This window comes from Clinocottus analis, unplaced genomic scaffold (assembly GCF_023055335.1).
Source record: "Clinocottus analis isolate CAN_PGR_092001 unplaced genomic scaffold, fCliAna1.0.p SCAF_10, whole genome shotgun sequence".
Lineage (NCBI taxonomy): Eukaryota > Metazoa > Chordata > Actinopteri > Perciformes > Cottidae > Clinocottus > Clinocottus analis.
The window spans coordinates 11,053,826-11,081,518 of NW_027175821.1; the positions used below are offsets into that span (position 1 = coordinate 11,053,826).

The following is a 27,693-nucleotide window of genomic DNA, read 5'->3' on the forward strand; positions in this document are numbered from 1 at the left end:
TATATATATATATATATATATAATATATATATATAATATAATATATATATCTATATATCTATATATAATATATATATATAATATAATATATATATCTATATATCTATATATCTATATATATATATATATATATCTATGAAAAAGGCTTAAAGTCTTGCAAACTTATAAAGGTACTATGTATATTTACTATAAGTATTGCCGACACAGAAAATGAAATATAAATTCATTTTCATACTTATTCAATGAGATACTGTGCTTTCCGTAGCACCGTCGCACTCTTATTTTCAAACTATAAATAGCAATATATCCGACATATTGTCCGTGCATGTCCCACACATGCCCGGTGTAAGTCCTCAACACTAGCCATGACAACCCCGAGGATTATTTCTTACTCCCCTAATCACCAAAAAAAACATTTTTTCTTCTTCTTTTTCTTTCCAACCCGACAGCAAACCTCCCATTTACAGCCGTCACTGAAATCCCGTCCCTCTCACTGCCTAACCAGAGACTTGCTAAACTCCCCCCCTAATCTTCAGGTGTTATTTATGGTGGCTAAAACCACCATGTACTGGCAACTTACCTGCAGGCTCGGATTGCTCATCCAGACTGACAACATCCCAAAACTACAACTGTAATCATATAATATTGTTCAGATGAAAAAATACACTTTAAATTTTTTACAAGGCTCACTAACGGTTTATTGACTTTTATCAAATGTATAGTTCTTTAAAAAAAATATTATCATATTATCATACTTCACAATACCGACAAAATAGCTACAATTTGGCTTAATGTCGGAACGAGACTGGAGAATTGAATAATTTTGGCAAATCTGTTTATTTTACACTGCCTTGAGATGATCGAGCATGAAACAACAACTTTAATTAACTATTTGTATGAGTCTGGTCAAGATAAAATAGATATGCCAACATGTTATATATGTGAATTCTAATATACGTAACTAGGATTTGATAAATATAGTCTTCAAAAGATTTTTTAGCTAAATGATTTTATTCTGCACTATATATTATCAAACTCCTGGTCACATTAAATGTATTAACAAGTGTTAAATAAATTAGATCTGTGGTACAAATCTTTGTGAAAGCACTGTTTTCCCTCAAACACAGGATGTGATCCCAGTGCCCCTGGTCACTTGAATGTAGTTGTTATTTTAGTGCAGAGGAAGGAACTGATCCGGAGTTTCCTTTAAAAGAGGAAAGTGCACCCTTCCTTTCTGGAGAGGCAAAACTGTTTGTGCTGAAAGAGGGACCCTGGAGAAGGAACATGTTAGACAGTCCTGCACAGTTTCTCTTTGTAAGTTATTGAATTACATGTGGTTTGCCTCCATTGGACATACATTTTCGAAGCTCATTGCTGAATGTTCTGGGGAGTAACAATTAAAATCAGTTTCTCAGGTAAGACATACTTATTACTGACATATTTTAAAATTGACATAGAAAAAGATTTTACTCAATCATAAATGTGATCAGTTCATATTTTTTACTCTATTTTTTGGTTATGGTATGTCCATGGTTACAATCAGATGTGTCCAACACTGTCGATCCTATAGATTCAGGAGGTAAAGTAATCTTGCCAGTTCAAAACATTAAACTTAATTTTCTCATACATTATCAACTTGTCCCCCGTGAGTGAAAGGCTGCATCTCGATCCTGCAAGCTGGTTATTGGCATATGGGGTCAGGGATGTTACAGCAACTACTTAAGAGAGTCTCTGAAAGTAGTATTTATTTTGCTCTATAATTTTAAATCACAATTTGTTTGGATAAACAAGACGTAAGTTCTGATGAACATGTGTTTGTGTCTGTGAAATACATTTTTGCTAAGCTTTAACCTCTTATTTGTCTCATAAATATGGGCAGTGGTCTATTGTATTTAAAATATCACATCTGCGAACACTGCATCAGATTTAACATGTGAGGCCTTTCTTTCATCTTTCCCAGAAGCATTTAGTTGATATTCAATCTAGGATCTTGCAGTCCTTGCATGGGGTGCTGGGTGTTCCCATTCATGGTTGTACCCCACATACTCCACAGTATAATCTTGTGAATACAATTTAAATCAGAGACACACACTATATATACAAAATACTGTATTTCTACAATTAGGTAGCACACTCTGTCTGTGAATTTCTGAGGAAAGCATGGATGTTAGTTTTCCTGACATGGTTCTTGGATTTTATTGATTTAAAAGACATTAAACTTACAGCTTGATAGCTTAATTGCAAGGAAGCAGAGAATATCTAGGTATGATCACTTGGGAGGCAGATGTTGGATGATAATGTGGTTTACCACACCAGTCTGACATCTGACATCTCATGTGTCATGCAGAGTGCAGCCAGATGGTGTCCTTGACTCCTGCAAGAATAAAAGAGGTTACACAGTGTGATGGCTTGTTACATTACATGAGATCTTATCTCACAGGTTTTTATTTTGATGCTATGTCCTTAAAATACACAATATATTCTATGTAACAGTAATATGACTGATAATGATTGATGAGAAAATAAGCTAATATGGAAAAATGCAGATAATACATATAGGGTATTTGTGAAAAACAATACAAAATATTTGAAACTTGGAATTATATATCAAAAAACTAATTATAAAATAGCTATAACTTTGTGATTCTGTTTAGGCCAGCAGAGAAGGCTTAGCAGGCTCTGACTGCTCGCCACTAGTGTTACTTTGTGTTAGTCGGTGTGTTCCCTGTCTGATCCCAGTCTCTTTTTTTTTTTTAAAGCCTGTCTTGTTTTCGTTAAATAAATTTACTTTACATCGTCGTCTGCGTTTGGGTCCTAACTCCAGCCAGCACGTGACATGTTTTAAAATGTTTCAAGCGCAAAGGAGAATCAATTGCCTCTTGGACTAAAATAGCAGTTGAGAGACATGGGGACATTATTTTTCCAACAACAAAAAACAAAACTGTTTCATTAGTTTACATATATAGGTAATGCCACCCATGTGCTAATGTATCTTAGTTATTAATGACCAAAATACTACTTGGAAGGATAACAATAAATTCCATATTATTTACATTGTTATGCTTTTAGTAAAGCATGTCTCATTCTGGTTGTAGAAGAGCAGGTTATTAACAACAATTTTTTATTTAAAGATAATGTAGATAATGTATTGCATGTTCATTATGCACTAAGTGATGCTGCAAGGACTTTCAGTAAGTGCCACCATTCTAAACAATGTATGCAACATACTCAAGCTTGTGATCAATACATTTCTGTACATCCAAAGGTATTGCTGCTTTCAATTAATGTAAGTCATTAGTCATAAGAGATGACATAGAATAGATGATCACTATCTCTGTTGTGAAACAGCAAATGTCAATAGGTGAAGGTCTGAGGCAATGCAAACCAATATGGGATCCATAACAGACTAAAGAAACCCTCGACAGCTGCACCATTGCTCTGTTTGATGTCTAAGCATGAAAAGACACTCGTTCAGTTAACCAATCAAGTTGTTTCATGCTGAATGTAAAATACGTTTAGAGATAATGCAGAGAAAGCTACTAGTAATAATTCTGTACATTGTCTTGTGACTGAAAATAATGTTTAAAGCTCATCCACTCTGATTGTATTTTTAGCATAAACACTTGGATACAAACAAAGGATGATCCACAAACTTCATGCAGTGATTTGTCCTTCTGTAGTTTTCACCACCGAGTTTATTTGAATAATTGACTTTGAACATTTCATTCTGAGTATTTCTTGATCTGACAGTAGTTCTGGGGAAATCCTTGTTTCTGTAGTCAGTCATATGGTGTTGTTTTTTTGGTATATTTGAAGAACACCAATACTTAAAGGTAGGGTTGGGGATCATTGTAGTATTTGTTTAAATTCTCATTACATCTAGATGGCAATCAATCAATCAAATGCTCTAGCACAGCGGTTCCCAAACTCAAGAATGACGCGGCCCAATTTGAAATCTGAAAATCTTCTGCGGCCTACCCAATGATTTTGTCGACGGGGGTGGGGTGGTGTTTAAGAGGCTGCGCTTTAAAAAGTCGCTCTCTGTGTGATCGGCCCTTAAGAGAAGAGAAGATCGGACCGCGTATAATCAAAGTAGTTGTAATATGTCAAACACCAACGTAATCAGGGAGCTGCTTTTCACTGCTTTTCCTTGAAAAATGTCCTGACTTTGTCCTGCAGTTCAAAAAGTCGGTGAGCACCTTACCAGTAAAGCCACCGGATGTCAGTGAGCAATAGGAGCTGCTGGTGGTCGCTTCCCGTCTCTGCGCATAATATGGCAAACAGGTGCAGTGGACGACTTTTGATTAAATTTACTGTTCTCACTGCTTCATCCAAAATCGGCTTTAATTCCGCAGGCATCGTCTTTGTTGCCAGTGTAAGCTGTCGTATTGTGTTTCCGGGGCTTTTATTTCAAAGGAAGGAAATGGAAAAAGAGGTGCAGAGAAATGTTGGTGGTGAAAAAGGGAAGACGTTAATAACGAAGTTGCCGACATAGCAGACGAGCGATCGTGTTATTATTTTATTAATACCACACAGTATAGACGCAAAAAGAACCTTCTGTTACACTAGTAAAAGAATAACACATAATTTAAATCATTACTCTTTTTAAATTAATATAAAACTTTTCAAAATTGAAAATTAAAAACGTTTTATTTATTTATAAATGACCTCTCGCAGCCCACACTTTGGGAATCACTGCTCTAGCAGAAGAAGAAGAATAAAGGATCTGATATCTATAACTGTCGCAGTTCATGGTCCTGTCAATGTATTGATCGTCAACTTACCATGCTATGCACTCATTCCGCATCAACAGAGTCTTCCATAAGCTGCTACCTTGACAGCTGTGAATACTAATGTTCGTTATATGTTTACATTCATAATTGTATTTATAGGGGAGTGGCTTTGGAGGTAGGACTGAAGGGATTGGCTGTGAAGTGTTGCTGACTTTGGAAACTATCTTGTCAGACTTAGCAACTTTTCCCAAGTCAATGGGATGGATTTTTGGCTTTGATCATTGATTTTTTTTCCAGCTTACTCTTACTATTCACTCAAGATTACTAGCTTTAAAGTAAGAGTGATTTTCTTAACATATTTTAGTAGGAAGGATAAGTTGTTACTGAGACATTAGGGTATGGAGGCAATGTGCAGTCTATGAGTGGAACATATTTAAACATCTTTTATACATCAGATCAATGCCTGTCCCCATCAAATAACACAGGCAGTTATGGTAGATACTAGTACAGAATAGATGGTTGTGCCACTCTTCTAAACCTGCAGTGGGAGGTTTGTGGAGGCGGGTGAGAGGTTGTACAATATTAAAAATCCGTCAGTTTGAATATATGGTTCTTCTCTCACCTTTCGAATCAGGAAACAATTACAGAAAAACCACGCTGTGTTTTCCTTTTTATTTATTTCATCGGCATAAAGGTTCCCTGCAAATCTGTTATTTTAGTTTGTAAGCTTGCAGTTATACCAACATGTAAACACAGTGTCAATAGGGAGGTCAGAAGCAGAATATTAACATTAATTGAATTGTTCCAATGTAGAAATCCAGAAATCATGAGAGGATGTTGCAGTGTCAAGCCAGTAGGATAATTCTTGTTGTGTTTCACAATCTGTCATGGTTTACAATCCATTTGTAAATGCAATTACCATGTGCCCCTTGGGCATATAGAGCTGCCTTTGACAAATAAGGTTATAAAAACCCATGTAAAATAGTGTGGAGAGAATACGATAGGTGTTCTCAAGCTTTTTTTTACTATGGGCAAGCTGGCAAAGAGTAGTGGGTGGATGGGATTCATTGTAATTCAAAAATACAAAACGTATCCACTCTAGAATATGAAAATGTGTCAGACATAAGATGTCATTTACTTCCCTATAACGTCCACTACCAGTGTGTGTGAAAATGAGGCATCACATTATACATAACCTCTCATCCCAAGAAGAGCTGCATCGATGCTGCCGATACTGACTACCAATCGATAACAGTGTTTAATTTATAAGCTGTATGCCTCACTGGGTGGAGATGATTGAGATCATTCTTTTACGTAATGCAGCATCAGGCTAAGTTTAACTGTCATAACTGTTTAAATCTAAATGTAACAAATAAATACATAGATGGAAATTTACTGAATTGTTATCTAATAAAATAATGATATCTAATATGAGATAGGCCTATTGTCATTGATACTCGATCTAGCTAGTTGAATCAATATTCAAAATCAAACCGGTCTTGGTATATATATATATGTATATATATTGATATATCTATATGTAGATATATATATTTATTGATATATATATATATATATATATATATATATATATATATATATATATATATATATATATATATATATATATATATATTTATATATTGATATTGGTGCATCTCTAATTTAAGGTTAGCACAGTGAAAATGTCCCCCTTTATAGCCTAAATCTGCCCATTAAAAGGGGGATGATCAGCTCTCGTCAAATAACATATTTGCAGCCTAGTAACCCACACTATGGGCTTTGACCTGGTCGTTGAGAACCACTACACTACAGAATGCCATTGTGCTCTTTTTTTTACATGCTAGGGATGCTCTTAGCATTGATCAGCATTACCTCGCACACTGTTCTACTGTCCCTTTGCCTTTGAAGTATGAGTTAAGATATGGTATATTAATTACCTGCATGGTGCAGTGTGGACTTTATGCAGAGGCAGGATCCATTTATAAATGCAAAAGACTATTTTCTAAAGCCCTGACTGTGGCAGAGGCAGCTTACTGACCTTGAGGGTTCATCAGTATGTAGTTTTTCACTTGTAATCGCAGGGGGCTTTCAAGACAGTGACTGAAGGAGAATATTTTTTTCTAGATGGCTACGTACACTGAGACAGTCCCCCATTGGATTCTGTTTGATGTGCGAATAGCAGACTGCTCAGATAAGTGTTTACACACACATCTGATACATTAGGTCATGTTGATGTTTTTGGTTATTTATGAGACATATTAATGGATCCTGCTTTTCTGTTTATAGATGAGCATGCATGTGTATCTCCTTACATTAAGTGATTACACGCTTCTACTACAGTTACAGTCCTGATAGTACAGTGTTGTAAGTAGTCTTCTTCTTTCCTCTTCCTTGAGCAAGCAATACTTTACTTTCATAAGGTGTGACCTCAGCATCCTGTTTCTATAATATCCCACTCTCATTGGAGCCTTATATCACAAACACACACTAACACAAACAGAGCTACACTATACAGCAGCAGAGGGGACTGGGCAGGGCTTGGGATTTTCTTATTTTATTTTATGAGTATATACGTGTGTGTGTGTGTGTGTGTGTGTGTGTGTGTGTGTGTGTGCGTGCGTGCGTGTGTGTGTGTGTGTGCGTGCGTGTGTGTGTGTGTGCAGTGAAGAGACAAGCAGAGGAGAGAGAGAGAAAGCGAAAAATATGGGAGACGAAGGGGAGGGAGTGTGGATCATGCATGTGCATTAACTCAGCTCCAGCGGCACAGCAGCAGCAGCAGCAAACAGAAACAGCAGCAGCACAGGAGGCAAAGAGAAAGAGAGAGCGAGAGAGACAGCGAGAGAGAGAGAAAGGGAGAAAGACAGAGAGGGAGAGTTGGAGGGAGGGTAGTAATCTCAGGCACAGGAACAAAAGCTGCGGAGGACGGTTTTCCATCTCCACTAAAAGAACAACGGAGGAGAAACAGAAGGAGGAGGGGGTGGACATGATAGTAGTGATACAATAACGGAAGAGAAGAGGCACATTATAGTAAGTGAGGACTGAAATCCAGGCACTCCTCTTCTCTGCTTTCTATGTTTTTGGGGACTCAACGTATCATTGCCTTCGTCTCCAACCCAGAGGAGGATGTCTGTATCGGGGAAGAAGGAATTTGACGTGAAGCAGATCCTCAGGCTTCGCTGGCGCTGGTTCAGCCATTCATCCCAGGGTTCGGCTGGCGGTGGAGGAGGTGGTGGTGGTGGGGTGGGAGGCTACATCCAGCAGGATGGCCTGGATCACAGGGGAACAGCTGTCCAGGGCCGGCTGAAGAGTCACTCACGGGAAAGAGGTGTTGGAGGACTACGGAAGACTAACAGCCCGGTCCATAGCATCTTGGCTCCAACACCAGGGCCCACACCTGTCTATGTCAGAGCAGGTCAACAATCATGGCACCATCCGCAGAACACCATTCAGGGTCTCCAGGTCAACCAGGAATCTTCAAAGAGCAGCTCCTTACCCAGCACTCCAAGGAAAGAAGACGCCATTACCGGCCAGGAAGATGTAAAGAGCAGCACAGTGGAACCTGCAGAGATGGAGGCCAGAGAGAGGTATGACTGTTAGGAGACATTTTTAGGAAACGCCGTTTTAATGTGCTACCGCATCAGTGTTCAGTTAGTGCGACTATGGGATGCTATTTTGTGAAGACATGGTTCCCTCACATTTCATAGTCAAAGTATAGCTTCTTGATAAATTCTGAATCTAATTGAGAAAGTCTGATGGCTGAGGCAGCACCTCAGGTTCAAAAAGTAAGACTTTTTTGTTGTAATTAGGAAATACAGCTACACTTAATATTAGTGTTCAACATTTCTGAAAAACTAAAAACATATGTAAATACAGCACATCTCCAGTACAGTATTTTAAGTAAATATATGCAATTTCTTGATCCTTTATTAAGCTTAAATTAAACAACAACAACAAATATGTTTCAGTTTACTGTGGCTCAGCAGCTGCCACCATGGCTCACCTGGGGAAGAAATACTCTCCTTGTCCACAGCATGGTAGGCAGGATAAACCAATAAAGCATGCTTTTAATTATTCATTGGACCAAAAGCCAATGCTTTCTCTGCTGCCTTGTGCATGCTGTAGTCCAGATTACATGCATTGTATGATTTTGCCTGATTCCTCCAGAGGCATTTGTTTTTGCACATTACACTATTGCATTATTCCATAGAGTTAAAACTGGATTGCGGGAAAGAGCCACTAGATCATACTGGTCACAAGAGGAAGAAGCGGGGCAATCACATGAAATATGGCTAGCACATGTTATTTCTTTTATTTTCTCCTTACATCTTTTCAAAAACGCTGATACCAAACGCTGAGGGTCATACATGTTGTTCTTGCTATAAATCCCATCACCTGCATTTCCAGGTTGTGTTTTAACCTCCATCTTCCCTGTAATGCTATCTTCTTCCAGGAAGTTAACAGGTTGTGTGTGTGTGTGTGTGTGTGTGTGTGTGTGTGTGTGTGTGTGTGTGTGTGTGTGTGTGCATGCGTGTGTGTGTGTGTGTGTGCGTGCGCTGTCTGGCACAACACTAAAAGCACCTCACGCCAAGGATGAAAAGACCAAGTCTCACTTTTATCTTGTCTGTGACATTCTAAGGTGATTGGTCCTTAAGCATTCCTCGGAGCTTTTGTTCCATGCACCTGGTGATGAAATGAACAATGGAAGTGAACCTGTCCCTTTGTTTTATAAAGCTGTCCGTGATAAGGCAGGTAATTCTAATTACACACTCTCTGTCTGCAGCCAAAAATGTGTCAATGTGGATTAAATGAATACTACGGGCAGTGGACTTTCGAGTTGCCTGAACAGAACATGAATTATTCTGAGTAAAGATCCAGTTTTGTAATCAGCTCAACGTTCTGCTCTTCGTGTTGGTATAATTGGCAAATGTTCATGTTTTGGGGTCCTTGTATGTGAAAGGTACATGCATAAAAGATGTGCCTCCCAGTTAAAATGTGTAACCCTCCGATTCTCAAACGGGACCTTGACTTCATGTTGGCCATGTAAACCTATACCCATTATATTTTGACAATGATACTGAAATATGAAATGATCCTGCTCTGGTAGATCATACATGATATCCTTGGCTTAACTGTACTTGGTTGTAGTGATATACATCTATGAGTTTGATAATCAGTTTAAGACAGTATTTTTAATTGTTTGAATGTTTTCTGCAATCCGAACTGTTAACAATGTACAAAGACATTAAATCACCCATTCTTCTAAATAACAGTATGTATTTAAGAATATTGACAGGCACTTCTTCATTTCACATAAATAAATGTATCACAATGTCAGCAACTCTTTTACATAATTGTTAAATCCTGGAATTTGAGTTATCTTATCTTGCACTGGCTTAAATAGCAAGCCTGCAAAAGTTTGTTTGGCTTGCGATAAAATATATTTTGTTTGTGCCATAGTGTCACTTTTTTAATCAAGTTTGTGATAATGGAAATGTAGTCACTCGATATCTGTGAAGGATTAGTTGCTGGAATATGCTGTATCTATACAGTAGTTGTCCAAAGTTGCACAGTAAACTAGACCAGTGACTGCATGACACATCATGGCTTGCATGTTCTTCGCTATGCAGATGTGTGGATGCCACTGAGATATGCACATTCATTTACTCCACCAGCTGGGTGGCCCAATTATGTCTCACATCATAAATCCTTGACACATAATTTGTCACAATCCCTCAGGCTGAAGGAAGAAATGAGTTCTGCTGGCTGTGAAAAATACAAAAGTGTTAGCCGTTCTTCTGTAGTTGTAAAATATGTGTCAGTAATTTTGTGGTACATGCCCCTCAGCGAGTAGTTTAATTCACACAACGTCTATAAAAAAATCCATGCAATCAGCTTATTTCTTTTGTTCATTGCTTTGGTTTCTCACTTTTGTTATTATTATTTTAGATTGCGGTCAAACAGAATTAACAGACAAAGTCAAGGAAAACAGCTACTCCTAACTTGTGGTTGTAGCTTATTGGATGGAATCAACAATGTGAGCATATTTAGGATACTGATGCTTGAATAAAGATGTTTGATGTAAATATGCTTGAAGATAAATCCAAATGTTCACATTTGCTCACAGGTATTTCTGTTGCATGAAGGTTTTTGAAAACATTACCATTACACTAATAAAACAATTTTATTCTTGTATATTAATTGTAGCTAATGAAGTTTTGTAGCACATTCTAAAAATCTGCCAGGATGCCATAGACGACTAAAGATAAATCAAAAGGTCAGTGCCACATTTATCTTGTGGACTATGCCGGTATAATTATTCTCATTAGGGTTAAAGTTAGAGTTGTCAAAAATAGTAAAATAAATACCAGATAATACCATGTTATTTTCCACCTTTGCTCCCAATGCTCTATAGTAATCTGCAAACTATATATTTGTTGTGTCCTTATGACTCTCTTCCAAATAACCTCTCCCCATCATTGGCAGAGAATATATGACAGGCGTTAACCTGAAAGGAATGGAAACCCTGACCTCTCCCACATGAACACTAACAGAGGCTTGAGTCAGCGGGCTGTTACTTTGAATGATATCTCAATCCCCTTTCCACTGCCTTGGAGAAGAAATACCACCACCTCTCACCCTGTCAACAGCAGTAATTCATATATTTGCTGGATGTCTCATAACACCAGAAGGCTTATAGGGTCTTGGTCTGGTTGTGACACATCCAGCGGAGGTGTCTTTAAAAGCCTCTAAATTTCCAAATACAGTATATCTGTTATAATCTCAAAATATCATCCCCAGAGGTATAACAAAATCTTATTTCTCAAATGGTTGAATCTGAGCATTCTTTAACTTCCCAAAATCAGCATTCTGCACGCAACAAGGCCACCTTTGATGGAAGCTAAACATCGAGCCAGAGTTTTCTGTACCTCCTTCTTTTGCTAGCGTAGAGGCAAACAGAGATACAGCAGCATTATGGGCTGGACACATTCCTCATTTCTGTTCAAATGCAAATTTCATTTTTACCCTCAAATGGATCAAATTCAAAGGAAATACTCCCTGACACAGCTTTCTATGAATTTCACATGGACACCGGTAGGGGCCATGAGTTCCTTCAACACTTTCTGAGGCACATTAATGTGGACTGAAAAATAATCTCAAAGTCATGGACAAGTGTAATCAAGTACTAAATCAACTAAACTAATTTAACTAAGTTGCTCTATTTTAGGGTATCGACCAACCTAAATTGTAAATGCAGAGGATCTAAATATCTGGATCTGTACAAATCTAATATATACAGTAGACCATGTGCAACCCAGGACCCACTGCTTTAATTATTTGTTTACCCACTAAAATTAGATGCTGATAAATTACGGGCAATCCAACAATGATAACAGTCTCATATACAATGCAAGTTAACCTGCCATCAGCAAGGCAGTGACGAGCGTTCTGCTAATATCTGCACATTTTACACTTACAGGATGGCATCACACAGACACATACGCATGCACACACACGACACGCTCAGCATTGTTATCACAGTTAATCTATGGACAACAACCAAAAATCACACTATCGAATAAGGATTTACCATCTCAATACCATTCAAATGTACCATACTTCTCCAAGGCAGTTCTACTATTAATGTGCTGTGCATTACAACAGGAAACATTGAATTGCCGTTTTGAAACTCATTCATCTCCTGGCACAATATTACTCAGTGGCCTCAAACAGATATTTCACTTAAGTGTGCAAGTCAGTTATGGAGGTTTTCATTATTAAACATATATTTGAACTGCTAGTTTTTCATTTTCACTGTGCATGATTTCTTCTCTCGATACAGTTTCTTAATATTCAAAACAGGAATTGGTATGCCACCTGAGATCTTCATCAGCTTTTCGTAGTCATTCTGCTGACATGACTTTTACAGCATCACTTTTTCTTTACGAGGTGCACGGTGTTGGGAAAGCTATAAGGAAGCGATTTTTTATTTCTGCATGTGGCAATTTTCTACTCTCTAACATAGAGTGCTTGCTGGCCAAATTCACAGCAGATTCCAAAAGACATGGTTCCTGTGTGCGGCTTCATTTCATATTTCATCAATCATTATTAATATTAAGGATGACTGGTATAACATTGGTATCAGAAGAAGAATGACTTTTGCGAAGTCTGGGTGATAGTAAAAATCTATTTCTACACAGAGTTATCATTCCAGCCTCACTGCTGGGATCAAGTTATAGTCAGTATATATATATATATATATATATATATATATATATATATATATATATATATATATATATATATATATATATATATATATATATATATGTGTATATATATATATATATATATATATATATATATATATATATATATATATATATAGATAGATAGATAGATAGATAGATAGATAGATAGATAGATAGATAGATAGATAGATTTATTTATATATATATATGTATATATTTCTCTCTACACAAAGCGGAATGACAGCAATACCAACCAATACTGTCAAAGCACTGCAGCATAAAGAGTTCATGGAATATATAGACTTGGCAGATGCTGCATGAGGCTTTGTAGGAGTTGTTGGATTCTCAAACCAAGCCACTCAGCAGCCTTCTGGGGCAAATGGCTGTTATAATCCATTTTGAAAGAGACATTTCCCATTTGGCCAAGGCAGGCACGACTTTCCCATTCGTAGAGGGATGGAGTTGACACTAGTTGGGATAAGACTGGGATTCTTAGCAACATGTCAGACTCATAACCTTTATAGGGCTAATCCTGACTGCCGAAAGCACATCTTGAATCATTCGACCCTTCATTTAGGAGGGCAGTTTCCTCACAGTGACAAGTCAGACTGATAACAGTGAACAGAAGGATATTAAACATGACGTGTTAATATTCTAAATACCTCCTCTTCATTATTGTCATTGAGTGTATTTTCTGTATTAGCATTGTATCTTGTGCTCAAAATATAGCATTTGTAGATTCCTGAGCACATCCTTAAAACAAGCTCCTAACCACACATTTTCTGCTTCACCTGAACAGCTTGTTAGAGTTGTTAAATATGCAGTGTCTTCTCAGACCCGATTATTCCCTTGTGTTATGATATCCTTGGGAAGGTGTGAGGAGCTAATAAAAATACTTTAATCACTCAAGTAAACGTCGTGAGTGTACAACACGGTGGGATTCCATTTCATTATGATAGTTTACCTTCTTATTTTTCTAGGAATGTAAGTAAGTTCATTGAAATAGTTTGTAGACCAAAAAATAAAATCTATAGCCCGTTAGAGTCTGTGACTCTCTTGGAATTGCTTAATAATATGCAATGTACAGCAATGTTCCTACAGCAGTTTCTCTGGAGCAAGGTGTTCTGGGGCTTTAGTGCCTCAATAAAATTGGGCTATACTTCTGATGATCCAACCCTCTACTATAAGCGAAATATACCCCACAGAGAAATTTACTGCTCCCTAGAATGTGATACCAAAGCAATTAGTGTCGGAGAGATTGGTAGGCATGAAAAATCCTTACAGCATGCCTTGGAGCCAATAGAAAGGCAATGCATCTCAGTTTTACGGCCCTATTGCTTATTCAGTCTTGTTTGGTGTTCCTCTCCAAGACTCCAGAGTCAGTGGGGAATAATCGTGACAGGGCAATAAATTACTCTCGCATTTAGCATAAAGTCTCCCCATAAAGATTAGACTATAGGATACTGCAGTGACTACAGGGCGATACAAACAAGTCCCAGAAGGAAAATGTTGTTGCTTTTGGTAATCAAAAAGGAGAAAGTCACATAATCTGCTAAAAACTTTTCAATAGTGTGTTAATCAGGACATCGATAGGACGCCCTCCACCCCTCGTGTGTTATCAATCTTGGTATGTGCCAGTAGTGTGCTGACAAACATTACAAGGTTTTCAGTTCATTTGTATTGACAAATCTGCAACTGTACTAGTTTATGCAGCTCTCATATCAGCGTATGGCTTGTAAACAGTGGGGACACAAAGTGTTGACTTAAATAGCTGTGACTTTTTTTTCTTGAGCACAATCAGTCTTTAAACAGCCGCAGGACTGAGATGACAGTAAATTCCCTCTGAGAGGTGGCTTGGGTCTGTTTATGAAGCGGAACAAACAACCCTAAATGTCAATGAGTGGACTTTCTCGGTGAAGGACACGACATAGTTTGGGCTGCATTATTTTCCATGAGTCTGAGGGATTATTTGGGTGCGTGTAGAACAACATGTAATCTAGCGGCCCATGGGGACAGGGACTCAGCCTCGCCACAATGTTGCAAGGAACAGGCTTGTTCACTTGTTAAGTCCCTGTCTTTGGAAAACCCACGTGCACACACAGATATGCAGATGCACACAAGAAAAAACACAAAGGCGTAAACACATACAGACACAGGGCAATTCTGTCTGGAAAGCTGTTGCATAGATTGTGGTGCTTGCTGGTCCCATTAGACTGCATCACTTAGTTATGGACTTATATACGGAGTTTAGTCCATAACAGTTTTAATTTCAGCTTAGAGCAGCAAGAAAAATGCAGAAACACCGCAGGGAATAAAGAAGTCAGGACTGCCATGTGTCCGAATAAGCTCTTTTGTGTCATAAATAATTTGTTTCTTATCTTGCTGTGTCCAGTGTTTACATTTGTTTTAAACGATATCATACTTATGATAGTAGACCGGGAAAAGTAACAGTGGGTAAAATGTATCAATTAGCTTAATCAATTAGTTTCCCTCGATAACATGTATGTTCATTTTACCTGAAGGGTCCAAGTTCTTGTTGTTGTTGTTGTTGTTGTTTGTCTGTGTTCGGTGAAGTCCCCATCAAGAGAAGTTATTTGTTACAGTTCAGATTATGTTAATATCCAAAACAAACGATGGGCAAAAGTTAATGCAACAAAACTTTCTCGGGTTATTGAGAGAAGACTTCATGCGAAGTTCTAAAGGACAAATGGCTCCTGGTACAATAGCCAAATGTTCAGATCGTACAGCATGAAAAGATGCTATAGACACACAGACAGTGTCTATTGCTTTTGTCTATACTTCTCTCCTCTCATCCACAGGTTGGCTCTCAGCACCTTCTCCAGAATGAACACCAACTCCTCTGATGAGTTTTTCCAGGCCACAAATCATGCGGAACAGACTTTCCGGAAGATGGAGACCTACCTCCAGCACAAGCAGCTGTGTGATGTCCTCTTGATAGCGGGGGATCATAAGATACCCGCTCACAGGTTGGTGTTTGTGTACTCCTTGATTCCATTAATTACACCTGCATCGTTTTGGTTTAGGAGATACAGAAGCTCATCTGTATTCCCTTCATTTAGTTGTCGATGAAAGCGTTCAGGCCTTGGTCAAGACAACGGTTTGCATTCTTGAATACATTTCTTCAGTCGCAATACATCTGAGGAATTATAACATAAAATTTGAAATGCAAAGCAAGATTGTCCTGATTTTCAGGTGACATAAAATATATGCAAACTCCATGTTCACTGGTTTGCATCTAAATAATGCACATTGCTGTGATCTAATTACACCTCTGCCCTTCCTCATTTCCACATTACATTTGCAACGTGGAAGAGCACGGTGATCTAATACATGGAAGTGTGTCAATATTTGGGCATCCAGCCCTCGGCTGAATGGCATGACAGGAAATCTCCTGAATGCAGAGAGGAACCACGTTCGCTGCATAACATTCACTGAGCGCATGTGCTTGTTTATGTTTGCCTGCCAGCATTTTTTGTTAGTTCATCAAGATAGAGTTATAAAACCTAACACAGAATTAGCTACAGAGAGAGAGAGAGAGAGAGAGAGAGAGAGAGAGAGAGAGAGAGAGAGAGAGAGAGAGAGAGAGAGTAAAGTATCAGTGTTTCAATGGGGCTTTGTATTTGTTCTTAGGACAAGTAAATCAGGTACGGTGTAAGAACATGACATATATATATATATATATATATATATATATATATATATATATATATATATATATATATATATATATATATATATATATATATATATATATATGCACACAGAAACCCAGAATTATGTAAATATGGAATTAGACTGTTGGACTGTGTCACTCAATCTCAATTCCTTGTGTTGCCACATGTTCTCTTCTTTCCAACATAAATCAAGACAAATAAACTCACAAAATTACAAATCTGACCAGTGTGGCTATTTGCAACATGGAGTACGTAGAGTAATATAAAGTGTTATACACCAACAAAGTAGAATGTCAGCAAATGTGTGGGAACACTACCACATTCAATTATTACACCGCGAGTACAATGTGATACAATATACTGCAAAGATAGGACCTTTTCTTATGATGCAAAACTACATCTTAGCATACACAGGCTAAGGATTTTTTCACGACCCACTTAAAATAATCAGCGTGTAGACCTCCCGTAGACATGCACTCATGTGTGGTACAAGAGAATTAATTCACTGTGTTTTCTTGATGGCAGACTGGTCCTGAGTGCCGTGTCGGACTACTTTGCTGCTATGTTCACCAGCGACGTGAGAGAGGCAAAGCAGGAGGAGATCAAGATGGAGGGAGTTGATCCAGAGGCCCTCAGATCCCTGGTTCATTTTGCCTACACCGGTGAGTGCTCGTAAAGACATTCACTAGCTCTTGTAAGTAGTTATGAGATTTCTGAAATCCAGCATGATTAAAATGGATCAATGAGGCAATTCATCACTGGGCTGACTAACTGGGCAACACTTTAACATAGTGTTGCTTTATTCTGCAACATTAATCCCTTTTGAGAAGCACTGTAGGGAAAACCCATATCTACAGAATTAAAATTATAAAATAGGGTCAAATTATAGAATGATGATTATCCAGTATGTTCGATTACAAGACTTCTCCCACCGCTAAAATTGGCATTATGATTTAGCTTCAGTTGTGACATAAAAATATGTTTTGGTTGTCCTGACATTGCAGGCGTCCTTGAGCTGAAAGAGGAGACCATTGAGAGTTTATTGGCGGCCGCTTGCCTCCTTCAGCTTTCACAAGTCATCCAGGTTTGCTGTAACTTCTTGATGAAACAGCTGCATCCTTCCAATTGCCTGGGAATACGCTCCTTTGCAGACGCCCAAGGCTGCATGGACCTGCTCAATGTGGCTCATAACTACACTATGGTAGGAGGGCGATTAGCGCTATACATGGCCGGGGTGGGCTAAATTATTAATTTTGGAAAAAGAGATCACACTCTTAAGTGACTCTTCATTGCATGAATACACAAGGGGAGCTGTGGTAATGAAACAGTAACAAGAGTATTTTAAAATATAGTTTAATTAACACTACATGTACTGAAAGGCAGTCCACACTCTAGATAATCAATGTTTTGGATATATATAAATAAATAAATATATATATATATATATATATATATATATATATATATATATATATATATATATATATATATATATATATATATATATATATATATAAAGAGAGAGAGAGAGAGAGAGAGAGAGAGAGAGAGAGAGAGAGAGAGAGAGAGAGAGAGAGAGAGAATATTATTTGAATTTGTATTTGTTACTATGCACACACACACACACACACACACACACACACACACACACACACACACACACACACACACACACTGTACATAATACATTTAAATATTTATTGATGTCCTCTGTTTTGAGGCTATTTAACTGTCTTGGTTATTAATATCATATAATTTCAGCAGAGAAATGGGTGACGTCCTCATTTGAATAGAAATGTAATGTTAAAGTTTCATGCATCACTTTATCAAATTTGATTTTGTGGCTGTCAGTACGAGCTACCACGTTGCTTTACATTGATTAGTGCACTGACAGACTGGTAAAAAATGTGGCTTCTGTATATTTCTGCAAGACATATTTGCATTTGATTAAGATTCATGCACATATTTGTTAGATAACGTCTTGTTTGGTCACGCAGAAGTGACAGCATGAGGCAGACTTTATCTCCGGGAGAACATCTGCTTCGTCTGTTTACATGGATCCATCCAGGGCCAGTAGGTTAATCTAATCATCAAACTGCACAAGAGGTTCAACTTCCTGTTCAATCGCTTCAGTAATGAGCAGCGAGAGCTGTGGGCTCCCATGAAGTCCGAGTGGAGCAAGTTGTGTTTTGATAAGCTTGTTTTTCCTGTTTGAGCAAGGCCCCAGTTCCGCCCCCAACATCCTTTTCCTTTATGAAAGAGTTGCCCTTTTTTGTTGAATTTTTTTTGGATTGTTTTCTTGCTTGGGATGACAGTATTTCTTTACAGCAGTACAACTATATTTTAGTTGAATATATTCTGTCAGAAATAATAATGAATTACAATGGAATTTTCTGTTCTTAGCGATCTGTCTTTGCCAGCTTCTGCCAAATGCATGGTAATCAACATGTTCTTAAAAAGTAATTCTCTCAGCTTCACTCCCATTAAACATCAGCGTTCCTCCTCCCCAGAAAACACTGTTATTACGCAATTACTCTTTTGCAGTAGTTAAATCAATTAGTATCCTCTCCCGCTGATCTTGTTTTCCAAGCAGTTTACCCACCAATGAGTTTGCCAGCATCTAAAAACCCATCTTTTTAAATGCTTCTGAAACAAACTCAGTTGAGCTTTCAGTTTTGTTGTCAGTTGCTCGGGAATGGTAATTAAAGTAATTGGTCTAAAGCAACGTCAAAGAGTTGGATGGCATTTCTCCCTCAGTGCTACCACAACAGATCAATAGATGTCCCTCATTTCATTAAGGACGCCTGTGTCGAGCTCTGAAAACTCACTCTCATAATAGATTGGACAGAGACTCTGTAATTTGTGGCAAGTTGATGATCAATAGCCTGCTTGTTTTTCTTAATTGTTGAGCATCCAGTCTCAGTTCTTCAAGTAGCTTAATAATTAATGCTCAGCTGCCTTTTTGATGAAGAAAATCAGGGTGTGATTATAGCCAAGGAGTGCTCCGTATGTCTTTTGTGTGTTGTTATGTTGAATATAATTTACAAGCAGGAGGGTATTTTATATAACATTGCTTCTAATGGAACTGCCCGGAGACAATGTCCTTGAAGAGGTAGCCATGCAGCGCTGTAATATCGGCTGGGCTTCTGGCCAGCAAATGGAAGATCAATCTTAAGAAAGGCAAGAGAGAAATGCTTCCACAAAAACACAGAGCTGGACACTGTATTGGTGTGATGCTAATGTTTGTGTGAAGTGATTCTGTGTTTTTCATGAAGCATTTAATATTGGTTTAATGCTGTCATGCACAATCAGAAGCAAGATAGATACTTCATGCAAGATTGAGTTGTAGCCTGCTGTTTCATAGATGTTAAGTGAAACTATTTCATCTGTTCATTCAAAATATATTATAAGAGAGCATTTTTACAATTAGTCACATAATATATTGTCAATGAAGACCTCTAAATTGTCATTGTCTATCTCATTGTCCTTTACCTCTCTGTCCTTGTGCCATCCTCATATAGAAACACAGCCACACACACAGCAAGCATACTCCTCGGATAATGACTGATGATTATCTGCCTCCTCCTCGTCTCCTCTGCCTTCCAGGAACACTTCCTGGAGGTCATTCAGAACCAGGAGTTCTTGTTGCTCCCTACGGCTGAGATTGTTAAACTGCTCTCCAGCGATGACATCAACGTACCTGACGAGGAGACCATCTTCCAGGCTTTGATGATGTGGGTGCGACACGACGTCCAGCATCGTCAACAGGACCTTGGTGTGCTTCTTGCCTTCATCCGCCTGCCTCTTCTTCCTCCACAGGTGAGATAGCGGGTGAAGAGGTAGAGATGGTAAGAAAACGTTATGATCAGGATCATATACTCTGCTTTTGCCTGGGTAAGATTAAAACAAATGAAGAAATTATCTTTTCAGAGCCTGAAATGAAAAAAAGCATTGTTTGTCTAAGTAATATTCTATAATCCAAATATAATATGTTTATAATCATAAAGCAAAAGGAAAGCTGCCATTCCTGGCATCTTGGAGATGACTAAGGAATATTTAACATTTTAGCTTGAAAGATCCATTAATTAATCCAATCAATGAATCGACAACTTGTTTAAGCATAACTACCCCACATGTACTGCAAGAGAACCACCTAGTTCAACCTCAGTCTTCCAATGGAGCACTGAAAGACAATGAACTACATTATTGTCAATAATCACGTTGTTTATGCTCGTGGCTGAAGGAAAACAATCTCCCCTCTGTGTGGTAAACCAAACTGACAGGATGACAGATTCACATAATTTTTTATATGCATTGTCAGACTATGCTTGCTTATGTTTGAATTATTATTGCTTAAAACACTGCACTGCAACTCATGTTTTATGACTGCTGTATTTCTGAGAATAAGCATCGTGCAATGTCTACTTAAATTGTAACATCTGCCTCTCGGGACTACAGATGAAAAATAGCCTCTTGGCTAACTGGGGCACATTCACAGAAATGTTTTTATTAATATGTACTGTCCCTTATCAAGTGAATCACAGAAAGAAAGAAAAAACATATCCAGATATGCATTTGTGGCAGATCTAAAATATGAAAATATCTCCCTTTATTAATTATGGTAGCTTAATTTACACTTACAGATTTCCCAAACTAATTTTGTACTTATTTTTTATTTCATATTAGGTGAATAGATGCAGGAAAACAACAGAGACAACATTGCTGTCTGTTTTATGAATAGAAATTATTTGAAACAAAAGTTCAGAAACACAAGTTACCTCATCTCTTGGGTTGAGAGATATTGTTGGTCATGGTTCACATAAACAACAGAAATAAATCACTGTATTTGTCAGAACTGGTACTTTATTTAGTAGAAACTGAAAAGATGAACGGACTCGTGCCCCTGACATTACTTGCAGGCATACCAAGATCAATAGTTTAAAAAAACAGAATTCATGAAAATAAAACGTGGTGAAATATTTGATGTCATTAAAATATGTTCTCTTTTAAAAGCTACTCGGCAGTATGAGGTTCTCAGTAGTATGAGGCTGTTATCCAAACAGATACACAATATTACTAATGTGGCTACAAATGGCTTTTTGAAAATTCTTTTTTCCTGAATTAACATAAACCATATGATTTAAGGCTCGCTGTGCCCACATTTGAAGATCTATTCATCTACAGGGTGTTGTGTTACTTGTGTTTATATTTTATTTAAACTGCTCTCACTCTTACATGTACATACATCTTTATATATGAGACAGACTAATGGCTCTAGATTAACAGACATTTCATTAAATACTATATCTTTTAAAGTGATTTATGGCACTTTTTCGACACTTTACATCTTGAATACATTATTTCTTACAATGCTGCCTATTAAAGTGATCCCTTGAAATGTAGCTCCTCGCCGATCTGGAAAACAACAAGATGTTCTCCGATGATCTGGAATGCCAAAAGCTTCTGATGGAGGCCATGAAGTACCATCTCCTGCCTGAGAGGCGTCCCATGTTTCAGAGCCCAAGAACCAAACCGAGAAAGTCCACTGTGGGCTCACTTTATGCTGTAGGAGGGATGGATGCTACCAAAGGTTTGACCCACACGCATATACACAGTGGTTATTAATTAACCGCACAACAGTACATTTCAATTGTCACACTTCTCTGTGGTTTTAGGTTCTACCACTATAGAGAAGTACGAACTGCGGACTAACACTTGGGTCCAGGTTGGAGTCATGAATGGACGCCGGCTGCAGTTTGGTGTGGCAGTAATAGACAACAAGCTGTATGTGGTCGGAGGAAGAGATGGACTCAAGACGTCCAACATGGTGGAGTGCTATAATCCGATCAGTAAAGTATGGTCGACCATGCCTCCCATGTCAACACACAGACATGGCCTTGGTGAGTGTGTCTCGTGAGGAAAATGGAGCTACACATTTTACGAAAAAGAAGGTAACACACATAATGACTGACATAAAAACAATGCTTTTAACTCAACATTTTTTAATTTACAAAGACAGACAATCAGCGAGTCTGACATTTTTTTCACAGTTAACTGATTAACACTCGTGTCTATAAAACGATGTACATGATGTAGTTAAAGGCAACAATCTTGTGGTCTTGTAAACTATGTTGTGTTCTTTTTTTTCAGAAATGATAAAATATAACTAAGCACAATTACTGTACTTAAGTAAAAATGTTGAGGTACTTGTTCTTTACTTGAGTATTTCCATGTTATGGAACGTAACGTGTTCATGTTATTTCTTAGTTTTCTAGTCCACTTCATCTCAGAAGGAAATATTGTATTTATTATTTAGGCTACTTTTCAGATTCTAAAATACAAATTATGAACCGACTTTTAATTATGAATTGTAAAACATAATTGAGGACCAAAAACTGCAGAGTGAATGCTCAGGAGGGTAACAGCTAAAGTGATAGAAAAAAAATCATACATTTCTTTTTGAGATGTACCTTTGATATTTTCCTATTCCCCTATCAAAGCTTGGCAGGTGGTGCTGGCCCTGCTCTTCCTTACCCTTCTCTGCCCAATAAATCTCATATCAGAAGCATTTTGATTCACAGTTGAAACAGGCCTGAGCAACAGAACAGGGAGATCTTGTCAAAGCATTCAGCTTGCTCTCCCAGTGTGGTCGGCGGTATCAGCCAGCCCAGGAGATCACACTGTACAGATTACCTCTGTTGTCTTTGATCTTTCCCGTGGCAAATATCTCTCGCTGCTGTGACGTGCATATTTTGAGTCTGAATATATTTGAGCTTAGTGTCTATCAACGCCCCTGCCCAACCATGTCCTGCTGTGTGTATTAGGGGTGAAGACAAGAAAAAAGTATTTCTTCATTCAAAGCCACCAGTCAATAATAAAAGGAAGTCTCATGACGGGAATTGTTTCTGTCAGACACTGTTTATGGCGTTCAATGTTCTCTGAATGCAGTCTTGCCCTCATGTTCCCATTCGAATCATTGAACTCTCACCCAAAGGAAATACGGGTGGTAATATATCCATTGTGGTAATGTTGCTGGGGAAAACAGCTTTCCTCTGTGACTTGGGAATGAGGAATAACAATGCAGTTTTATAGTCTTCCTGTTCTCTGGATAGATTTGGTCAGTATGACTCACCCTGCCCAGCACAAACATGAAACACATACCTCTGCATCAGCTCTCTCTAAGAACTGTTTCAAGAGAACAAGGTTTTGATTTGGAAATTTCATTCAGTTTCATTAATTGTTCATGATCAACTTAAACAAATAGACATACTAATACATGAATATAAAGCACAAGGACTAATGTCACTGTGCTGGGAGCTGAACAAGCAGCCCAAATAAATATCTCTCCGCTCACATCCTACTTCTCAAAGCATTGGAGGACTACGGTCGCCGTTAGGTGGCTTAAACGCAAAAGGCTATCTTCAGAGTGTTTGGTGTTTCTGCTCTGGGCTTCCGTAGAAACAGGGCAGTGCAACACAGTGGCCTTTGTAAAGAGGACACGCTGCCTATGTAAATATGAGGGCTCCCATTCCTGCCAATAACTCCCACCTAAATATCTTGTGTCCATTTGTGTAGGTATTGCTGTGCTGGAGGGCCCCATGTATGCTGTGGGAGGCCACGACGGCTGGAGCTACCTCAACACAGTGGAACGCTGGGACCCGCAGGCCCGACAGTGGAACTATGTGGCCAGTATGTCGACACCACGAAGCACCATGGGAGTCACAGCGCTTAATGGAAAGTAAGTTGCTTTATCAAACCGAGACTTGTTGACATAATAATAGTTTGAGGCAAAATATATTGTCGTCCTTTTGTTACTTTGAAATATTGTGGGGCCTGAGTTTGAGGTCACTGGCAAGAGTGAGAAATCAGATGACTACAGGCAGTTTACAGTAAAACTAATTTAAATGTAGAAAAGTTGAATGTTACAGTGTTAAAATGACCTTACAGTACAACAAGTATTTGCATTGTTGTACATGTTTCAGGCCGTCTCTTACAAAACAGAACTAATGTACTATGCAACTTGGAATAGAGCATGCATAACATATGTATACTTGTTTAACTCTCAGTGCACATGTCCAGGAAAAGCTGATGAGCAGCGGTGGTGCAGTAGTAGCTATACAACATTATGCTTCTTGAATGCAAAATCAACCAGTTCAGTATTAAAGTCAATGCAGAGCTATTTCTGCATCTAGGTCAAAAATAGACAGCAAGAAAACTGTTTCTCTTGTCTCTACTTTCTGTCGGGCTTGTGAGCTACAAGCACTTAAAACACTGATGTGATTTTTCTGGGAGAGAACGTTCACAAGGTAGGAGCTTTTTAAAAATCCTATCCACTGCTCGCTGCTTTATCTTCAAACTCTGTCGCGTTATCAATGTTTTATCAGAATTGTTCATATCTGACAACTAATGTGAGCTACTCCCTCCAGGTCAACTAGCACTGTATGCACATGTCAGATGTTGGACATGTTGAACCCATTTTGTTTGGTTTCTTAGACTGTTTGCAGTAGGTGGTCGAGATGGCAGCTCGTGTCTGAGGTCAATGGAGTGCTTCGATCCGCACACCAACAAGTGGAGCATGTGTACTCCCATGGCCAAGAGAAGAGGAGGAGTGGGCGTGGCAACATACAACAACTTCCTGTATGCTGTAGGTGGCCACGACGCCCCAGCTTCTAACCACTGCTCTCGACTCTCTGATTGTGTTGAAAGGTCGGTAAAAGCCTCTTGTCTGGAGAAAACACACAGGCATGAAAATGATTCATAAGCGGTTTAGGATTGCAGTTGAATTCAGACGTGGGTGGGGCCGAAGCTGTAAGAACAAAAGGGAGACACACTCATGATCCCCGCCCTGTTCCTGCATTTCGAGACATGTCTGCATTGTACCACAATACTTAATTGAAGAGATCATAGTTTCCACAATGTTTATTATTTCATACTATCTGGCGCCATCTAGTGGCTGTCATATCCTGAATCTGACATATAGAGCTTCTCAAGTAATAACTAACTGCTTAGAATAAATACCTTCATGCCTTCAATTTTGTTCATCATTTTACATTTTATTTTAACATCTATTAACTTTTCGGAATGTTCTCAATTAATTTTAATCAATGAGACAGCAATACATGTTAAAACAATGATTTTACTCACTGAAAAGCATTTCAAGTCATTTATAATTGGCGTTTTATAGTCAGTAATACTAATGTAGCGGTCTTCAATATAAGACAGCATTTTAGTTTTCAAATTCTTATTTTTGCATAAAACTGAATAAAAAAAATGTAGAAGTAGTTTAAACTTAACATGACCACATGACTAAATGTATGAATATTGAATTGACAACTTCATTATCCAGACATCACTGAAAGAAAATCATAAAGTGTGACATCATTGTCCTCATCTTAGCGGTCATCATGGTGAAAAAAAAAGAATAAAAAAAAAGAATTCAACAACATTTTCCTTCACTATTGAGTCCAGCTCTCAGTGGATCCAGGAGACGCCAGCTGCTGCCCAAGAAACGCTTTCGCTTTTAGTTTCAATCTGGCTCTCTGTGTGTGTTGAAAGAAGTTACCATGCAGACATCTGTGATTAAAGAGAGGAGACATCAGGGTGTCTCATTAAGTTGGGATGGGACACAGTTTTCCTCTTGAGATTCATGTTGATTGGTTCATTTAAATTAGTTTTTTTCAAAGCATAAAATCCATAATGCATGAATAGTCCAAATATTGTATTACAGGTATGACCCAAAGACGGACACCTGGACCACTGTGTCCTCCCTCAGCATTCCCCGGGACGCAGTTGGAGTTTGCCTGCTGGGTGACAGGCTTTACGCTGTGGGTGGATACGATGGCCAGTCATATCTGAGCACTGTCGAGTCCTACGATGCGCAGAACAATGAGTGGACTGAGGTAATCACATCAACCAATGATTTATCACAGTGACACAACTATATTTATTGTTTTAGAGATACATCAAGATCAGGGAACTTTTGACATTTAGACTGCTTGAACTGATCAATGGAATTGCAGCTTGTTTTTGCCAGAACTGGCTTTAACATCAGGGTCCCCATTTGCACCCTTTGGGAGGATAAATCTGCCGAAGTCACTGAATGCTATCAATATTTTATTGCTTGCTATGTTTTTTCAATCTTCCCTCTATAACCCTCGCGTCTGTATGAAGTAAAATGGGATTCTTTTTGAAGAGCGCCTCAGATGAGAGGCTGCATGTTAACCCCTCTGTCCTCCTGCAGGAGGTCCCTCTCAACATTGGCAGGGCAGGCGCCTGCGTGGTGGTGGTGAAATTGCCTTGAGCGTTTTGTCTCACGACAGCATGGGAAACAAATGAAAGAGCGACGGAGAAGAGTGGACAAACAAAACAACGGATCAAGGACACATCCTTCGAGAGTCATGCTTTTTTTTTCCTTCTTAAATCAGCTTTCCATATTTTTCAGAAGGAGACACAGACAGAGCCTTGCCCATAAGCCATTGTTTCTATCATTAGTGGACATGCCTGCCCACTGGGGAGGACTTGTTCAGAAACTGGAAGGCACTGCACATTCTCCACATTCTTAACCGATCAAGAATTTTCATAGACTTGGCTGAGCTGTAGCGAGTGTGGAGCCTTTGTTGTACTGCTTTGTTATACTAGTTTTATGAAATGTTCTGTGTATGTCTGTACAATTAAATGTAAAAGTAACATTTTGAGCAAATAAGCCTGCAGGTTAGTTTACATCTATACAAAGACTTTTCTTATCGGTGCCATCACATACAGTACAATATATTTTGGGTTTTGTATTTGACTTTATAGCCACTCAAATGAAAGTTGTTATGATACATACATGTAACCTTGTTCCTGTGTCTTTCCTTCGTGGGTGGTCTCACAAGATTCTTGCGCTTTAGGGAAGAAGACCACTGTGAACGTGAGTTTGAAGTACGGGGAACGAATTCCAACTTTTTGGTGAATAATATATTTGGACACTTTCTTTTTTTATTGAGCCTGTAGCTACAGAACACCAAAGTAATT

The 27,693-nt window shown here is 38.4% G+C and overlaps 1 protein-coding gene across 3 annotated transcripts; it reads left to right on the top strand.

The window, feature by feature from the left end:
• The first annotated feature begins 1,195 nt into the window (after positions 1-1,195).
• klhl4 (kelch-like family member 4) lies at positions 1,196-27,254 on the top strand. Of its 3 annotated transcripts, XM_068588363.1 has the most exons (12): positions 7,343-8,320; positions 8,702-8,770; positions 15,805-15,972; positions 17,206-17,342; positions 17,685-17,881; positions 20,287-20,499; positions 22,084-22,270; positions 22,356-22,580; positions 24,256-24,418; positions 25,174-25,386; positions 26,408-26,579; positions 26,921-27,254. In XM_068588363.1, the coding sequence occupies exons 1-12, from the start codon at positions 7,860-7,862 to the stop codon at positions 26,978-26,980; spliced, it is 2,265 nt and encodes a 754-aa protein (XP_068444464.1). In that variant the 5' UTR covers positions 7,343-7,859; the 3' UTR covers positions 26,981-27,254. The 3 variants fall into 3 exon arrangements, with proteins under 3 accessions (XP_068444480.1, XP_068444464.1, XP_068444472.1); XM_068588379.1 differs by lacking the exons at positions 7,343-8,320; positions 8,702-8,770 and adding an exon at positions 1,196-1,415; XM_068588371.1 differs by lacking the exon at positions 8,702-8,770 and having other exon boundaries at positions 7,344-8,320.
• The last annotated feature ends 439 nt before the right edge of the window (positions 27,255-27,693 follow it).

Excerpts from the sequence above, each read along its gene's own strand:
- klhl4 (XM_068588363.1), top strand. The coding sequence starts at position 7,860 with ATGTCTGTATCGGGGAAGAAGGAATTTGACGTGAAGCAGATCCTCAGG. Across the intron at positions 22,271-22,355 it reads AGGGATGGATGCTACCAAAG|GTTCTACCACTATAGAGAAG; the intron begins GTTTGACCCACA and ends CTGTGGTTTTAG. Across the intron at positions 26,580-26,920 it reads AGAACAATGAGTGGACTGAG|GAGGTCCCTCTCAACATTGG; the intron begins GTAATCACATCA and ends GTCCTCCTGCAG.